This window comes from Perca fluviatilis, chromosome 17 (assembly GCF_010015445.1).
Source record: "Perca fluviatilis chromosome 17, GENO_Pfluv_1.0, whole genome shotgun sequence".
In the NCBI taxonomy this organism is placed as follows: domain Eukaryota; kingdom Metazoa; phylum Chordata; class Actinopteri; order Perciformes; family Percidae; genus Perca; species Perca fluviatilis.
Genome location: NC_053128.1, coordinates 5727370 through 5742355, shown reverse-complemented (window position 1 = coordinate 5742355; position 14986 = coordinate 5727370). Strand labels below are relative to the sequence as shown.

The 14986-nt window shown below is 42.2% G+C and overlaps 1 protein-coding gene across 6 annotated transcripts in view; it reads right to left on the bottom strand.

The window, feature by feature from the left end:
• The window catches only part of shroom3 (shroom family member 3), a 147079-nt gene that overhangs the window by 100424 nt on the left and 31669 nt on the right, over positions 1-14986 (bottom strand). The window contains exon 1 of one of the 6 annotated variants that reach the window (XM_039779677.1): positions 6344-6445. The exons of 4 other annotated variants lie outside the window; for them this stretch is intronic. In XM_039779677.1, coding sequence (XP_039635611.1) covers positions 6344-6375 — 32 coding nt within the window. In that variant the 5' untranslated portion in view covers positions 6376-6445. Of the gene's footprint in view, positions 1-2980; positions 3019-6343; positions 6446-14986 lie in introns of those variants that run through there. One more of the 6 variants, XM_039779679.1, reaches the window with a different exon arrangement.

Below are 14986 nucleotides of genomic sequence, written 5' to 3'. Positions count from 1 at the left end.
GCCACTGTTGTTCTTTCACATTTCAAACAAGTCCACCATTTCCTTGGATTTGACCAAAACAATGGGGAAATCGGGGCAACCTCACCCAGTAGAGTGTGTGCGCCAACATGCGCTTAGTTTAGTCCAAGGCTGTTATTGCTCTTGTGGCTGAATAGGAGATAACTCCAGCCAGGTTCCGAAATTTGGTTCCAACCAGAAGTTTGGAAGCTGTTATAGCAGCAGATCAATGCCAATGGTTTTGGAATGAAATATTGAACTAACACAAATGACTGAAATAATCAGGTGTCCACATACCTTTGGCTGTGTAGTGTATATTATATGTGTATATTAAGTGTATGCTTTGTTGTGATTGTACTGTTGTTATGGGTCTACAAACGAAAAGAATTAAAGGATCATGCTGTACATGCCAGACAGAAGATTTTCCTTTCTTGTGGAGTGTAGAGTGCAGAGTAATCTCTGTCGTTTTAGCCAAATCTTTCCCAGAACACAAAGACTGAACAAGGGTGATCAGTTTTGCATTCTGTATGAGTCACACAAACAAAACAAAGCACATGCAAATTGTAAGACCAGTGCAGAACAACAGAAGACAGCTGCTAAACCTGCTTGGTAAAATAGTAACTGACTGCAGAGTTACAGAGGACACTGACAGGACAAACACTACCAGCCTTAAAAATATATATAATGTCTACATACGTCTATGGTGGTGTCATTAATATAGATGAGAAAATCCTCACCAGATGCCTGTAAGTCAGCTCTTAGATTTATGACTGAGGATATCTACAGTAGTAGGATCTTAGCCGGTCTGCTCGGTCGCCGGCCTGCCCGGTCTCCAGAAGGAGTCAGCCTTCGCCATCCTACTCGGCCCTTTCACAGGGTAGTTGACAGCTGAACATCCTGCTTCTCTGCACTCAGCTGTCAGCTCCATGTATTTCTCCTTCTTCCTCTCGAAGGCTGCCTCCATCCCTCCCTCGCATGGGACAGTAAGCTCTGCCATGATCACTGTTCAGGCGGTTGGAGACCATAAGACGGTGTCTGGTCGCAGGAAGGTTGTGGTGATCTCTGTTGGGAACATGAGCTGTTCATCGAGATCCACCCTAAGGTTCCATTCGCACCCAGGTATTAAAACTGATCCTTTTTTTCTGTGCCACCTTTCCTTGGCCGCTATGATGCAGGTGGATGGGCTCTGGATGCTTCCAACCTGCACGTCTCGAGGACCTCTACCATTTTCTGTAGGACTTGGTCGTGGTGCCACCTATACTGACCCTGGGCCAACGCTGTTTTAGAGCTGGACAGGATGTGCTGCAGGGTTGGGTTTGGGGCACTACAGAGTTGGCAGTTTTCATCCGAGCCAAACCACAGACGCAGGTTGCTGGGGCTTGGTAGAGTGTCATAAGTGGAACTAATGAGGAAGCATAGCCTGGCTTAGGGAATCTTCCACATGTCAGTCCAACTTATGGTTCTGTTGACCACTCCCTGCCGTGTAGTCTAGTCTCCTTGCTGCCACTGTCCAAGTGCCTTGATCTTGTATCTGACACACAAATACTGCCGATTTAAAAAACTAATTATTAACTAACTAATTATGCTTGCACTTTGAGTAGTAGGTGCCTGTTAGTAGTTTTCATCTTGTGCCTCCAGGAAAATAAAAACTCTTTGTGTAATGGAAAACCAGTGAAGTGCAGACTGCTACTTACTGGGGATTAGGGTACAAACACAAACAGCTGCAAGGTGCAATGCAAAGAGTAATAAAAGACACACACACACACACACACACACACACACACACACACACACACACACACACACACACACACACACACACACAAGGTGAGTGGTGATAATCTTACCTCACCCCCCTCAAAAGTGTCAGGTCTCAGTTAAAAGAAGGAACATAACAAAGGTGAGTGGTGATAATCTTACCTCACCCCCCCAAGAGTGTCAGGTCTCAGTTAAAAGAAGGCACAAAACAAACCTTATAGGCTAACATACATGCTACACTGGGAACATGCACACCATATGCCCACTCCCACTCCTATCCACACACACACACACACACACATATGAATAGTTCATCATTTTGGGAAATGAGCTTGCTCACTTTCTTTGGTAGTGTGAAATAAGGCAATCAACATCAATCCCATTTCTGTGTGTTAAGTACAGAGCTAGGGACAGCATGTGGTTAGCCTAGCTTTGTCCAAAGTTCAAACATACACCTACAAACACCTCGAATTCAAGCTAATCACCACATTGCATCTATCCACCCAGTACTTCTGTGCAACGTCTTTGCTGGTTGCCTGTCAACCTCATGGTGACAAGAAGACTCCAAGAAGTCCCTACAACCACCTGTTGTTCACCAAAAAATAGTTACAGCCTGTAAACAGCACTGACCAGTCAGTACTCAGTGTTGACTGGTAGCTGGAGAGAGGTGCCAGTCTGCCATGTCATTGTTTTTCCTTATATGGCAGTAATACGCACAAAGGTTATCAAGGAAAAATATTTGTGAAATGTCCAAACACACTCGTTACCAGTAGCAAACTGCATTCCTACATGTTGGAGCCTTCAGAAGTTTTCATTCAGTAAAGCCCAACAACCTGAAATGGCCGTGACCTGCTCAAGCCTGTTGGCCAAAAATTGGCTCTCCAGAGCTCACAATCACTAGGTTGACAACTGATAACAGACTCTTGTTTTTGTAGTGTTGTCCATAATTTCTATCAGTACTAAGTAATAAGTAAAAAGTCTGATGGGTCAGATAACAGGTCAGTCAGACAACCTGAAAATAAAATACAAATAAAATGAAATTGTGATATAGGCTATGTCATTTTAATATTACATAGTAAAGTTTCTAACATCATACCATCAACCTTCACTTGAAGACTGATTCGAACTTGAGTGGGATTTGTCCTAAGTCCATATAACAAATTCACAAAAACAGTGAAACTATTACAAAAACTACTACAAAACACACATACTTCCATAGACTTACAGCTCTGACTGGCAGCTCTTCAGAAAACACTGGTTTGTTTTCAGCTTGTTGTGAGTACACCAATGGCATGTTTGTCTCTCTTTTTTTTTTTTTTTTTTTTTTTTTTTTTTTTTTTTTTTTTTTCTCTCTCTAAGTAGCTGTGGCCAAATTTGTCTCTCTCTGTCTGTTTACTGCTCTTTCTCAGGCAATCAGGGCTCCCCGGAACACACCAATCTGAGGGAGTGCAGCAGGTATGGAGGAGAGAGAGGTGTGGTGAGCGAGGCAGTGTCTGACAGTTGTGTTTGGTGTCAACATCACACACACACCTTTTGTCTCACTGACAAAGGATTGAGGATATGCAAACACATTCAAAAACAACTATACAACTAGCTTGCATCTGCCTCAGAAAAAAGCTGTCTCTTGGACATGGGGCATTCAAACACCTGCCAAAGTCACACACACACACACACACACACACACACACACACACACACACACACACACACACACACACACACACACACACACACACACACACCTTTTCACAACACCTGCAAAATAGAGTACTGTCACACACTCGCAGACTTTGGTCTTTCTGAGGCAACTATCAGTTTAATTTAGATCTGATGGAGTAATGCAAAGAGGAAGTGATTAAAGAGAAGAGCAAGACACTCATCACAGAACAGCTATGCACAGCTAAATTGAAAAATAAAAAAAACACCTTGTGTGAGTGTCGTGAGCTCATCTGTCTATGGCTCCCGCATCACTCAATATTTCCCACACTGGCTGTTAGATAGTTAGATACCCCCTTTCCATGGAAGTCTAATTACATAGATATTGCTATTTCAGTGTAAACAAAAAAAACAGGAGTGAGGGAGACCCTCTATGGGGCTCAGGCAATAATGTTATAATTGACAATAATAATACTTTGTTACATTTGGCACAGGACCAAAAATTCTAGGGCACTACATTTACATTTGCACTTTAGTATTTTATTTTGATTGAATTGTTTAATTTCTGAGTGTTGAGCTTGGTCATCGTGTTACAAAACAAGCCTTAACAATTATTTTTACATCACATGATGGTAATTTGGTGTGTGATGGCACTTCTTAAGACATTTCTTAACCTTCATATGTTAATGACAAATCAACATGGTACCACTTTACTTGAGGTCAAATAATGTATTTGTTACACTGTCATAATGTTGTCATGACAGCAAGTCTTATCCATGATATCTTAATGACAAATAAAAAGGATACCACTTTACTTGAGGTCAAAATATTTATTAGTTACACTGTCATAATGTTGTCATGACAGCAAGTCTTATCCATGATATATTAATGACAAATAAAAATGATACCACTTTACTTGAAGTCTAAGAATCTATCCATTACATATCATAATAGTCACAATAGTGTCATGACAGACAGTTTTGTGAAATACCCTGTCACACATCTATCTGACCAAGTGCTATAATTGGTCTCTAACCTTACACATCTAATTATAATAATCATTATGTCAACATGTCATGAATACAAAAAGGTGGATTTTCTGTTTATGTCAAGTTGTCATGACAAAGACATCTTCTGGTAATGTCGTCCTGGTTAATGTCAAGTTGTCATTACAAAGACATCCCAAACAAATTTAATGTCAACTTGTCATGACCAAGACCACTTCTGGTAATGTCACTTTGATTAATGTCAAGTTGTCATAATCAAGACAACCCAAACAATGTCAACTTGTCATGACAAAAACCAAATGACACTTAATGACAGAAATCATATATGTTTATGACATGTTCATAAGGTTTATGACACGTTCATGACAGTGTCATGTCATAGTTATGACAGTGTCATGTCACGATTATGTCGGTACTGTCAAATAAATTGTTACCGTTAGCAGTATACTTAATTAACCCGGGGTGAGTCTGATGAAAACTGCTGTGTCTGCACGGCTCAGCTCTGAGATTTTCTCACATTGCACAGCGCTGTGAAGAATCTCCACAATTACTTTATATTCTATTAGAAGTGTAGAATGTAGGCTACAGCTCACAGCAACTTAATAATATATAGTGTCTGGCTTTTGTTTGATATTTAGTGTTGGCAAATGGCTTTTTGTTGAGTTTCCTCTAAGCGAAAAAACAGACATGGAAAAGCGTTGCGCCTTTTTTCGCCAACCTTATTCCACACAACAGTCGCGATGTTCCTGCTCCAGGAAAGTGAAGAAAAGTAAGTTTGGTATATCCAGCAATCATGTAGCTAACTCCCCCCCTGTAAAGCGTTCTGCATGTAGCGTCTTTGTGTGGCGTGCACGTTACCTTCCCACTAAACACGCCCCTAAACACGGACAACGATGTGACTCAAAAACAGTGTCTGGTAGCCTGCCTATAAGTGGCATCACGCTTGGTCTGCCACTTGTTGTCTGTAGCTGGTTGTGCTTTGCATGTGTGTGATTCTGAAACAGTCCTTAAATTCAGGAATTGTTGTTTGTTTATTCAAAGTCAAAGACAGTCCAAAGTAGTTGCTACTTTGCACATTTTTGTGGGTCTGAGGTGTATTTCACATTTTAGCTGCCAAAGCTCCGCTGCTTTCTTTGACCCTCTCTGTCTCTGGTCCTGCGCTGTGCTCAGTCAGTGAGCAGTCTGAGAGGAGGAGTGGCCAGCGGCTAGAGTGGCAAAAGCCAATGTGTGCTTCTTTAACTGATATATATTTAACGATATCTTTTGCATTTCTAATCCAAACAACGTCAAACCTGGCACCGCACATACTCGTGCCCGTAGCAAGACACCTGTCAAGTTTGAAATCCATCGCACTAACGGTTCGAGAGATATGCGCATAACACACACACACACACACACACACATTCCTGCAATTTATAGATAGATGAATGTGGATAATGTTAGCGATAGTGAGATGCTTGCTACAGTTCCATTTTGTGTGAGAAATCGGAACATAGGAACACTTTGGGGTAGCTTCAGCCCCCCCTAAAATAGGCCTAACGACGTCCCTGAATTTAATCATATTCATTTACTGTCCCACTGTACCTTGACTACTTTTGTATAATACTTCTGCTGACAGACATCATCTGACACACATATTGTGTGTAAAGACGCTTTTTCTGCCCAGAATTAGCTTGTATTTGTCTGCTTGGATAAGAAAATTCAGTAGGACATTATAGTCCAAGGGTGAATGCAGCCCAGGTATGCTATTGCAGAGTTTGACCTACTGCACAGTCCACTGCACATTCCCACAACATACAAATCAAGGTCCACTGTTCAAACCTTTTAGTCTGAGTTCCGAGCAGTACAAGCCCAAATTAACATAACAGATATTATCATACTAGTTCAACAGAATATACCATATATCTACTTTTATAAAAACAGACCTGATAGCAGTCGTCTTTTCGTGGTTCCCCATTAGGTTCCTGTAGGAAGTTGATCAGACCAAAACACACACCGCTGCTCTCTGCTTGTCTAGAGGAGAAATTCTCATGCCTTCCCTCCTTGCCACACCTTCCCATAATGCCATGTGTGCTTCTACAATCTACATCTGTCCTGCAGTGTGTGTGTGTGTGTGTGTGTGTGTTTTTGTCTGAAGTCTAAAGTCCTGTATTGTGTCATAACTTCCATACGTCTTCCAGTAAATAAAGCTGCTGTAGCAACAGCAGCCTTGCTAGCAGTCACACCCAAAACCCAAATATATACCTGGCTTTGTACCTGGCTAGGCATCAACGTGAAAAGAGATGCTACTTGATTGTGTTTTCAAACATCCAATGTGTCCATGTCCACAAAGCTACATGGACATAGTTCATTTCTGTCAATTTATCTGGAAACTCATCATTTCCATCATTGATCCATCCAATTTATGTAATAATTTTGGATCCACTTCTTAGCTAGCTACTGTGTAAAGCTAACCATTGCTGTCCTTGTGCTAAGACCAGTGTTGGGGAGTAACGGAATACATGTAACGGCGTTACGTATTCAGAATACAAATTATGAGTAACTGTATTCCGTTACAGTTACAATTTAAATCGTTGGTATTTAGAATACAGTTACATTGTTGAAATCAATGGATTACATGACGATACTTCTCTGTTTCACGAGTTTATTCACTCTGACTAAATTAAGGCAACTCTATGCATTTTCCAGAAGCCCCGATATGAAATCGAAAAAAATAGCTATTTGCGTGATCAGTCACAATGGAGTCGGAACCGGCACGACAGAGCCAGGGCAGGAATAAGTTTCTATCTTGGAAATTCAAACAGCATTTCACATTAAAGAACGAACAGGGAGAATGAAATATAACTGTGCAGTGCAACCTGTGCTTGCCAGCAACCAGCCTCCTTTCAGCGTCCAAATTACTCCACCTCCAACCTGAAGAAGCATCTTAAAGTAAGCTATTTTTTTACTTAGCCAAGGGTAGTCGTCTGCTGTAGTTTTACTGGTCACCTTGCTATTTTAACATTGACATGCGACTTTACATTCTCCTACGTGCTGATTTACTAGCTCCAGAGCCGTTTAAAGACTGACTAGCCCCGTTTGACATGCTAGCTAACGTTAGCTAAAATTAGCTCGTGGTAGCAAGACTGCGGTTATATTTTTGTAGCATGCAGTTCGGGACTACCAATACAATAATCTATCTGCTTGTTCAGGTACACATTCAGCTAGTTGGAATAAAAAGAACACACCATTATAGGCCTGTTTAGTAAGCTGGATGTGATAGCTGCATTCCTACACTTATAAAACGCAATTCAATGTGGAAGTAATCCTGAAGTAATCCAAGTATTCAGAATACGTTACTCAGATTGAGTAACGTAACGGAATACGTTACAAATTACATTTGTGGGCATGTATTCTGTAACGAAATACGTTTTGAAAGTATCCTTCCCAACACTGGCTAAGACCTGATTAGAATGCTATCTTAACTGGCCAAGAGAAGCTAGCATTAGTGTCTGACTCATACACTACAAAGTCTGACGACATAATAATAATAATAATAAATTGAATTTATATAGCGCTTTTCATGGACTCAAAGTCGCTTTACAGGGCAGGGTAGATTATAAAAACATAAAACAAAACGAACAAAACAAAACAAGTAGAACAAAACAAAATTCAGATGAAAAAGGGAGGGGGGCAGGGGGGGCTATGGGTAGGCAGAGTTGAAGAGATGGGTCTTGAGGTGGGACTGGAAGATGGTGAGGGACTCAGAGGTAAAATGACAGCTCCCCTAAAGTGAAGCCAAAATCTTGATCATCCCCTGGTGGCTGGCTGTAGTATAGGTCATAAATGCCACCCTCCAATCTGTTATGTAATCGTAGGAGGTACAATTCCAGTAAAATGTTATCCTATTAGCTCCTTCAACTTGCATGATTCATTATGAAGCAAAATGTGGCCATCAGAAAAAGAGTCACATGGTTTAATGGAACCGGCACTCCAGGATCCAGCCAAGTCTCGGCAAAAGGACTGCATGATGATCAGCAGGATGTCCAGCAGAGGAGTGGCAGTTGGTGTTCAATTCCTCCATGCTTGCCTAGCTTCCCCCTTTGATGTAGAGATGGAGATGGACGCAGAGATGGTCTTGCTTGTCCACGTCTGGATCATAGCCATAGGTTGTAGCTGATAGCAATCTTCACCTTTTCCTCTGTGTTTACTCCAACACATTCTCACTCCCATCGCGTCAAAAAGCGATGATTGGTCAGGTGCCTTTGGTGTTTGTTATTGACGCAAAAAGTTTCCTTTAGCTTCATATTCAGACGCGCTTGGTCGGGACTCTTGGCATCACTTTTTGAAGTTCTGGGTCGGGACTCTTGGCTTCACTTTTGACGCACTGGGTCGGGACTATTGGCGTCACTAATACTATGTCATCTTACAGACAGTGTGCAGGGGTTTCTTTGCAACTTTTGACCTGCTTGTCCCCCTGCGATGCACTTGTTGTATGTGTGTAGAAGTATCTTTCTGTACAAAGGTTAAGTTTTATATCATCGGATGCACAACAATTATAGGAGCAGTTGTCACTGAAAGTCTTGATCTTTGGTCTCAAGATGGCAGCGTCCATATCCGGAATATTTTGGCTTCACTTTTGAAGGAAGTGGAGACGGGTCCTTCATATACACTCTATGGTCTGTGGAAACTGTACCCTTTTATCCTACCAGATTTGTAGAAGTGTGACTCAAACTGAGGAGCAGTAAGTAAAACCTATTTAAAAAAAATACATTTAAAGGTGCAATATGTAATACTGGCAGCTAGCATATAAATGGTTACTGCAGACCAAATTCAAAATACTAGAGAGAGCAGGCCCGAAGTTTACGGGGTTGCCAGGTTGAGAACGCTGAACCCAATGTCCCACAATGTCAATGTTAGCTAGATGCTAGCATTGCCAGACATTACTCCACAGTGCAGCAAAGTATGCTGGCTATGTTGACAGTAATAAAAGCCCATGCTCTCGCAGAGCTCTGTACCCGGCTGACATAACCCTTTCTTGGCTTAAAATTACTGCAATGGCCACTAAAAAGACCGCGACCTCACGGTCGTCTGTACCCAGGTCACAGTCACAGTTTGTCAGCTATGGCCGCTGAACAGAAGCGGGGGGAAGAATTTTGGCAGGGGGGAGATTTTCGGTTCTATACTTTCCATACTGCGTAAAATTAAATAAACATATAGCCTTTCTTCCATAGGATTATAACTTGTCTAAGTGAAGGCTATGTGTAGATGATAGATGTGTAGATTTGTTGTTGTATGATCTTCAAAATAATTTACTAAAAGCAGCTTGTCTATGCACTATAAATTACACATTATGGTTGCATGTAAGTTTGTAACAAAGTGGGAATCATCTTGCTGTTTCTGTCATATGTCTGTCACGGTAACCAGCCGTGGCCCGCTTACCTGGTCCTCCGGTAACATTAGCAGTTAGCGTGTTAGCATTGTGGTGTTGCTGCTACGGTTGCCAAAACAAAAACAGACATCCTGTCCTGGAATGGAAAAGTAAAAGGAGAAAATAGCCTACTGGCCTCAGCATTGTTGTCAGAGAAGATAGTATTTCAACTTTGCTTGTTTCCTTAATATCTGATACAGACAGGTAAACCATTATCAGTCCCTCCAGAACTGCAACAATTCATGCAAATTCAACCAATCACTGTGAAATTGGTGTGACTCGCAATTTTGACCAATCACCGGAACTTTAACGCAAATTTGACCAATAACCGGAGTTTTCCGCAACTTCAACCATTCACAGCAGTCCCACGTGCCAGACTTTGTATCAGTATGTGACTCTGAGAGCCATTGACCAGGTGGGAGTGACAACGGTTTGACGTAACACACGTACGTCGCCAAATTAATTTCCTTGTTTCTGATATGAAGACGATGTGTGACTCGAACATCTCATATTTACCAACAAAACCTACAGTGAAAGACCGTGCAAAACATTTCAGACGGTCCTGCCAACATTTTAACATCAATGTACGCCGTAATGTTTTTTCATTCTAAAGTCGCTGAAAGCTGCTGCTGTTTCAATACTGTCGGCTCTCTGCAGCGGCTGGGGCTGCTGCTCAGTTCCCCCTGCGACTGACACGCGCGCACACACAAACACACACACAAACACACACGGTGGATGCAGGAAAAAACGAAGATGAGATGTACACGATGATCTAAATTGAGGACAGCTATGCTTGTTATTGTAAGTGCAATGATAAGTTAAAGTCCAATAAGTACTTTATCAAACCGTATAAATGTGTGTCCCAGTCCAGGATAGGAGATTAACTAACAATGTAAAGATCAACAAACCACTGACACATATGTTCAAATTTGATTAATTCAATAAATTATTATTTTTTGTCTTAAATCCACCAGCCATTTTCATATACCAACATTTGCAGCATCCTGAGTCTTTTTGGTAAGGTTACTAGGAAAACTCAGCCCAGAATAGTTTTATTCTCCCCGAAACAAGTTTCCTATTTATTTTTAAAGTAAACCCAAAAGATGCAATTTTCACTGTCTCTCGCAACTTTATTGCAACAAAAATTGAAAAGACATCGCAACTTTTATCGCAATTTCTTATAAAATCTATTGCAAAATCAGGCATTTTGGGCCGCAACAATCTCAAAAATAGGCAGCGAAATCCTGGAGGGACTGCATTATTAACAAGCAGTGATAAATTATGCTAACATTCAGTAAGAGTAATTTGATGTTTAAAAGCTGTTTAGAATAATTATGCAAAACCCAGGACTCTTCGTTTCTACTGAGGTAATATTTGTAGCTTATGGCTGTGTCTAAAATCCCTCCCTCGTTCAGTCTTTCACTACTCCCTACATTTAATCAATAGTTTACTCTATAGTGCGCAGTAAATTGAGATATCGAACACATACTAATCATCATTTAGCAAAATCATAGCTGTAGAGTTGTAAAAAAGTAATCTATTAAATGTATTATGGGATTGTTAGCAGAAGGTAGTGTACATGCCATGGGCACAGCGGAAGTGAGTGTACTTTTTTTAAACATAGCTTCTGGTAAAGCTGAAACCAGAGCTAAACACAAGTCAGTAACTGTCTCACAGCTACACGAAAATAAATCTACCTTATCAGACTACCTTATTTTGACAAAGCATGTTACTGAATTGACCAACAGATATTATTTCAATGGACATTAAATACATTCAAGTTCACTTTTATTCTCTATGTACAGCACTAGTAATGAATGATGACAGATAACAGGTAATGAACAGTGTTTGCCTGCCTGTGCGTGTGTGTTTATTCGAGACAACTAGTTGTGATTTGGACTATGAACCAGGATGTCAGTAGATCCTGACCGTTGCATTAGAGATTACACTGGCTGACTGGAAGGAAGGAGGGAATGAAGGAAAGAAGCAAGGAACACACAAACGAAGATAGGAGGGAACTTCTTAAGGCGTCATTCATATGGGCTCTTTGTACGAATATAATCACCAATGTAAAGGCCGTTTTACAGTTGTCCGGAGGCTCCACGCAGAGCTCTCGCCGTAGCCTATGTAAGTGGCCTGATGTTTATACTTGTGCACTTGTGTGTGCCTCGAGCCGGCATGTGTGTGAGTGGGTGATAGAGTGAAGGCCTTTTTATAGTTGTGCGTCGAATTGACGGCGCAGGGTCCGGCGTAGACGCAGACCCCTCTGCGTCTACGCCGGACCCTACGCCATAGCCTGACGTGCACCTCTCGAAAAATGTAACTACACGTCGCGGTGACGCACGTCGCTCAGCCGTGGCTTGGTAGCGTTGCATTTCCCCCGACTCATTTCCTGGTTATCCTTCTCCATAAACAATGTGAAATCATCTTATACTGCTCCAGATTTCCCACCGTGGTCAGAAAACATGGGAGACACTTTGTTTCTCTCACTATGACTCTAGAGTCACTACTCGCACCGAAGCTAATCGCAGGCACTCTCTCACTTCTCCCACTACTCAAACACTTAGTCCCTCCATTTCGTGAGTCTGAGGTTGACTCCTATTTCAGCGCTTTCGAGCGGATAGCTGCCGCCCTAAGTTGGCCCAAAGAGTTCTGGTCCCTTCTCCTCCAGTGTAAATTAGTGGGGAAAGCTCAAGAGGTATGTGCCAGTCTATCTATCGAGGATAGTCTTGACTATAAAATCTTGAAAAAGACTGTGTTGCAGGCCTATGAGCTGGTCCCCGAAGCATATCGACAAAAATTTTGAAACAGTGAGAAAACTGCTAACCAGACTTATGTTGAGTTTGTGCGTGACAAGAGCGTTTTGTTTAACAAATGGTGCCAAGCATGTAATGTTAAAACTATGGCGGAAATCAGAGAGCTTATTTTACTCGAGGAATTCAAAAAGTGTTTACCGGAACGAATTGTTGTCTATTTGAACGAACAAAAAGAATCGTCAGTAACAAAAGCAGCTGAGTTGGCTGATGAATTCATTTTGACTCATAAAAGCGTTTTTTCTGTGCCGACACGTGTTACACAGGTAATGCCTGAGCGCAGAAATCGGTCACCAAAGCTGACGCGTAAAAGCACTTCACCAGCTGCGGGTGAGGGCCACGAGTGTTTTTATTGCCATGAGCCAGGCCATTTGATCGCTGTGTGTCCGGTTCTTAGAAAAAAAGGACCTCACAAAAGCGCTAAATCTCCTGCAGGTGTGGGTTTCATAAACGCTGCGTCCCCGCCTCTAAAACACACTGAGTTTTTACCTGAAGAGGTGGAGGTTGGCCCTCGTTTTAAGCCGTTCGTTTCTCACGGGTTTGTTTCTGTAACCGGCGAAGAATCAGATAAAGTACCGGTAACTATTCTTCGAGATACCGCCGCCTATCATTCATTCATGCTGGCTAGTGTTTTGCCTCAAATGAAACGTTGTGTTCTTCTGATTTGATAGTGTGGGGAATTAAAATGAGTGAACTTAACGCCCCACTTCACATGATCCACTTGCATTCAGCGCTTGTGTCGGGACAGGTGAAAGTTGCTGTGCTCCCACAGTTTCCGATTAGTGGCATTTCGTCTATTTTGGGTAACGATTTGGCCGGAGGAAGGGTGTTTCCTCTGCCCGAAGTAGTTAAAGATCCCGTTTCGGTTGCGTCTGTTTGCTGTCCCGCCTCTGTGTCTTCTGCTGTCTGTGCCAAATCTGTTTCCTGTGTGCGCAATTATGCACAGGCTCGTAAAGTGGGTGAAGTTGTGGATTTGTCTTAGTCATTTATGGCTACATTAGGTGAGGGTGAGCCCTCCTGTTCAGTGTCTCCTGTTACTGAGTGTGAAAAGGTAGCAAAATGTGTCGATGAGTTTGATCTCTTTCCTGCTGACTCAGACCTGAGTTTAAACGTGACCCGAGAAATGTTGATTGATGCTCAGATAAACGATCCTTCTCTAACTTTGTGTCTGTCCTCTGTTGTAGCCGCCGAGGAAGACAGCAAGCCTAGTGTGTTTTATCTGGACAACGGTGTCTTGATGAGACGGTGGAGTCCCGACTCCAGTGAGATACGCGTTGTTAATCAGGTGGTTGTGCCAAAAGACTATCGAGCGCAAATTTTGAGTCTTGCACATGACTCCAGTTTAGCTGGTCACCTGGGTGTTAAAAAAACGTACCATCGTGTGTTGCGCAATTTCTTTTGGCCCGGATTAAAATCTGACGTAGCGAAGTATTGCCGCACCTGTCACACATGTCAAGTTGTGGGAAAGCCCAATCAACCTGTTCCTCCGACCCCGCTTCACCCGATCCCGGTGCTTGGGGAGCCGTTTGAACGAGTGTTGATAGACTGTGTGGGTCCGTTACCAAGAACTAAATCCGGACACCTGTATATCTTGACTGTGATGTGCGCTGCGACGCGGTACCCTGAGGCCATCCCACTATGCACTCTTAGAGCAAAAGCAGTGGTGAAAGCTCTCACTAAATTGTTTTCGACTTTTGGCTTGCCTAAAACTATACAGAGTGCAAGGCACAAATTCCATGTCCAAACTGTTTGCGCAGGTAATGAGAGAGCTGAAAGTTAAACAAGTAACATCAAGTCCTTACCATCCGGAGTCCCAAGGCGCACTTGAGAGGTTCCACCAAACATTAAAATCCATGTTGCATAGGTATTGTCTTGAGTCTAACAGAGAGTGGGATGAGGGCCTCCCTCTTCTATTGTTTGCCGTGCGTGAAACTCCTCAAGAGTCTTTAGGTTTCAGTCCTTGTGATTTGGTTTTTGGCCATACTGTGCGCGGTCCCCTTCGGCTACTTACAGAAAAGTGGTTGTCAGTGTTGCCAAAAACTGAGCATAACGTGCTGGATTATGTCAGTTCTTTTCGTGAGCGTCTAAATCATGTGTGTCAGTTAGCCCGTGACAACTTGGCACAAAGTCAAACCAAAATGAAACGTCGTCATGACAAAAAGTCTGTGTTCCGTGTGTTCCAACCAGGGGAAAAGGTTTTGGTGCTGCTTCCGTTACTTGGATCCAGTTTGCAGTCTCGGTTTTCGGGTCCATATACGGTGGAGAGGAAAATTAGTGACACAGACTATGTCATTCGAACTCCAGATCGGAAAAGAAAATCTAGAATATATCATATTAACATGTTG